Raw genomic sequence first — 4,159 nt, forward strand, 5'->3', positions numbered from 1 at the left:
CCTATAGTCTCCCACTTTCTCTAAAATTCATGACTTTAAAAATAATTGTAGACAAAAAGCACATCCTCTTAGGAAGCACAATTATTGGATATTTCTGAAGCCTTAGAGGTGTTTGCATTCATTTTTCTTCCCTCTATTTGCCTCTCTCCACACATTTCTTGCTAACCTATTCCCTCCTCTTTCTTTCTCTCTCACTCTACTCCCTTCTCAAACCTCCATCTCATGCCCCCAAATAAACTCATTTCTATATGAAAAAAGAAAGAAAGAAAGAACAAAAGAAAGGAAGAAAGAAAGAAAGGAAGAAAGAAAGAAAGAAAGAAAGAAAGAGAGAAAGAAAGAAAGAAAGAAAGAATTTCTAGGTCCCAAGCATTATATGATGTGATCTTTAGAGGAAAATAGATTAAACAGGACTAAATTCACAATTTACATCCTTTTTAAAATTTTATCACTGTATTAGATTTCAACATAATTATAAATTTTATATTATTTATATATTTGTTATATTTACATTTAGCTATATACTACATTTATCGCTAAAAATATTTTAATATCTTTTTACACTAACATTCAAAGTAAAATTTGCACAGTGTCTCGTGCACAATTGAATAAAATATCCAACAAGCTATATAAAAAGATGCCAAATGACTGTAAAGCACTGAAGTTTGATTTAAAATGGGTAAACTATATTTAAATGGTAGAACTATTTTTCTAAATATTATACTGTGGTAATAAACAAGATGCATGGGGAAGCTTTGAACATACATGCACATAGACCTTAAAATGACAGTCATTCTTCACAAATATTTAGCCACATATTTTTATTGAATTCAGTTACAAAACAGAAAACAAAAAGTGCAGTACATATAAACAGTGGAATTCTACTTATCTCTAATGAAAAACAACATCTTGAAATTTAAAATTATTGAGTAAAGTTGGAGACAGAAAGACAAACACCATATGTTCCCACCATGCCCTTCCCCTTATTGGGGATGTCTAGATCTAAATATTTGGCTGTGAGTATATATAGCCCAGAGTTACTACAAAAACCAGTAAAGTCAAAAGTAATGATGGGAGCATCTTTTCTAGAGAATGGAATAGCAGGTAACAGATGCTAAAAAGGCAGAAAAAGAGTGAATTGAGGGTGTATTAATTGGGTGGGGAAGGGAATGAAATATAAAAGAAGTAGGAAAAACGATAAAGACTATTGAAGATGTTTGAAGAGCTTTGGGAAGTATGTTATTTTTACCTTAAATCTTGCATACATGTACATACTCATGTACATCCCGAAATATTATATGCTACTAATATTGCTGTTTGTTGTTTCCCAGAATTTTAATATATGTCTCAGGTACTAAAAACACAAAGATTGAAACACAGGGCTTGGGTGAGGAGAGATGGACTAGATCTAGAAAGCTACTCTCCAAGGAACAGTGCTATCCAAGTTGCCAAGAAAGTAAAAGAATTGATTTTTCTACTCCACTGTAATAGCTCCAGTAACACAACAATAATAACAAGCAAGGCAAGCTATCCATAAAAGTGTAGTAGTGGTAGGCATGATAGTAAACCATAAATATCAAAATGTACTTACAGCCTATACTAAAGGAGAAAAATCCATGTCAGTTTCTGTAGAGATAGTCAAATATTAGTTGCTTGTGAGGTCATGGAATCTAGAAGAAAATCTAATAGTGATAATTTCTTAACCAGTATAACCTCTAATTGGATACTTAGTACTTACTGTGTCACCCAGAGATAATTTTCACCCTTTTTGCAGCAGATGAAGACCATTACAGAACTCCAGAAATGTCCTAATTAGAACAAGTGATGGTGGCCTATGAGCCACAATTAATTTATCTACACTAAAACCCTGCCACCTAAAACTCAAGGGGAACATTTTAGAAGTGGAGGAAACAATATTCTAAGATCCAGAGTTAAAGGAAGTCTATAGTGAGAGTGTGCCTTCAATCTATGACAAAAAATTGGCACTGTAAAAGTCAGCCATAGAGTTTCTGAAATATGAGCAAAAACGATACCAGTGGTGACCTCATTCCTAGTTTTTGAGCTATAGGCAATTAATAATTACTTAGAGTACATCAGTCTTCCCATTATTAGTCCTCTCTCTCTATGTCTCTGTCTCTCTGTTTGTCTCTGTCTCTAACTATCACCTATCTAACTACCTACAATATTAGGAAACAAATAAAGGAAGGAGAGGAACATGTAAGTGTTAAAGAAAGAAGAGGAAAATGTTATAATTACAGCAATTGTGCATAAAATTCTCAAAATGAATTAAAAAGAAAAATATCCATTTTATTATAATTAAAAATGAAGTTTATTATTTTAATGTAATTTTTATGAAATATGCAAAAAATATAGACAAGCATGAATGACTATGGGAATATGAATTAATGTCATCTTTACTATTTATTTATATTTTGATTTTATGAAACCAATGAGATGATACGAGCATAGAAACAAGCATTTGTGTATAATTTCACTCTAATAAATAATCCTCACATTACTTCTGCTTATATGAAACTTTTCCTTTCAAATAGTTTCTTCAAGGCAATACTGACATCCTTATTCCTCAGGCTGTAGATCAAGGGGTTCAGCATGGGTACAACAATTGTATAAAACACAGACGACACTTTCCCTTGGTCCATTGAACTCACTGATGAGGGCTGAAGGTACATGAATGCTAAAGATCCAAAGAAAATCGCAACAGCCACAATGTGGGAACTGCAAGTACTGAAGGCTTTGGACCTACCCTTGGTGGAGCGAATATGGAGGATGCTGACAATGATGAAGATATAGGAAGTAATAATGGTCAGCAATGGGACACAGATGTTCAGTGTACCAAAAAATAGAATCAACATTTCATTGATATAGGTATTAGAGCATGCAAGCTTCAAGAGGGGAAGAAGATCACAGAAATAGTGGTTGATCACATCTAATTTGCAGAACTTAACCCTAATCATGAAGCCTGTGTGAACTGAGGCACAAAACATACCAAAAATATACACACCCAAAATCAGGGAAGTGTAAATCTGATAGGACATGGTTACATTGTAAAGCAAGGGGTTACAGATGGCAACATAGAGGTCATATGCCATGGCAGCCAATGTGTAGCACTCTGCAACACCAAAAATGAGGAAGCAGTAAAGTTGAGTCATGCATCCAGGGTAGGAAATGATGTTCTTCTCTGTCACAAAGTTCACCAGCATTTTAGGTGTAACAACAGTGGACTGACAGAAGTCAATGAAAGACAGACTGCTTAGGAAATAATACATGGGTGTGTGCAGGTGGGAACTGCATCCAATCAATGTGATCATGGCCAGATTTCCCACCACAGTTATCACGTAGACTCCTACGAAGAGGAGAAAGAGTGGCAGCTGGAGTTCTGGCTTCGTTGAGAGCCCAGCCAAGAAGTATTCACTTACTCTGCAATGATTTCCTGCTGTCAAGCTCTCCATTTAGACTCTGAAAGATTAAAATATTTGTAAGGCTTCTTTTCCATGATCCCTATGTCCCCACCTATGTTTTCTACTGTAGAATACCTTTGGTATGTAAATAAAATATATACTTTATTATTGTTGATTTTAAAATTAATATTAATCTTAAAATGTCCTTAAAACATCAACCATTTCATAAAAAATATTATCACTGAGTTCAAGGTTTAGAAAATTTTGTGAGATCAAACAATATTTCTATGTTGACCCTTAGAATGAATATCAGTGTAGAAAATTGCCCGACTTTCATTATGAAGCATGCTTTCCCTAAAAGTAGTGAAATATTATCAAAAATCTAATATGTTTAAGAGATCCACAGAGGTCTTATTTCAGACATTTCAAATTTTCTAATTCTTAACATATATAAAATCTTGAAATTTTTAAATGAGAAAATTAATTATCATCTGGAACAAGCACTGCATTTGGTACTCTCTACCTGGTGCTACTAGAAAGCAGTTTGTAGTCTGGGAAGCAGATCTTGAGAGTAGAGCAGGTCAGTAATTGTTAGTGAAGCTAAAATGACAAAGGTCACATATTCACTCCTAGTCACTTACCAATGATACCCTTGACTACTACGATGTATTCTTTGCTTACTTACTGTGTAATGAAATAAGTATTAGTGGCATCTTATTACTCAGAAAATATGCAATATGGGT

At 33.9% G+C, this 4,159-nt stretch overlaps 1 protein-coding gene across 1 annotated transcript; it reads right to left on the reverse strand.

Annotated features, from left to right (window-relative positions):
• Positions 1-2,307: 2,307 nt before the first annotated feature.
• LOC116913488 (olfactory receptor 1537-like) lies at positions 2,308-3,467 on the reverse strand. The gene has a single exon (XM_032917688.1). The coding sequence runs from the start codon at positions 3,465-3,467 to the stop codon at positions 2,523-2,525; it is 945 nt and encodes a 314-aa protein (XP_032773579.1). The 3' UTR covers positions 2,308-2,522.
• Positions 3,468-4,159: the final 692 nt, after the last annotated feature.

The sequence above is a fragment of the Rattus rattus genome, chromosome 12 (assembly GCF_011064425.1).
Source record: "Rattus rattus isolate New Zealand chromosome 12, Rrattus_CSIRO_v1, whole genome shotgun sequence".
NCBI classification, from domain to species: Eukaryota; Metazoa; Chordata; class Mammalia; order Rodentia; family Muridae; genus Rattus; species Rattus rattus.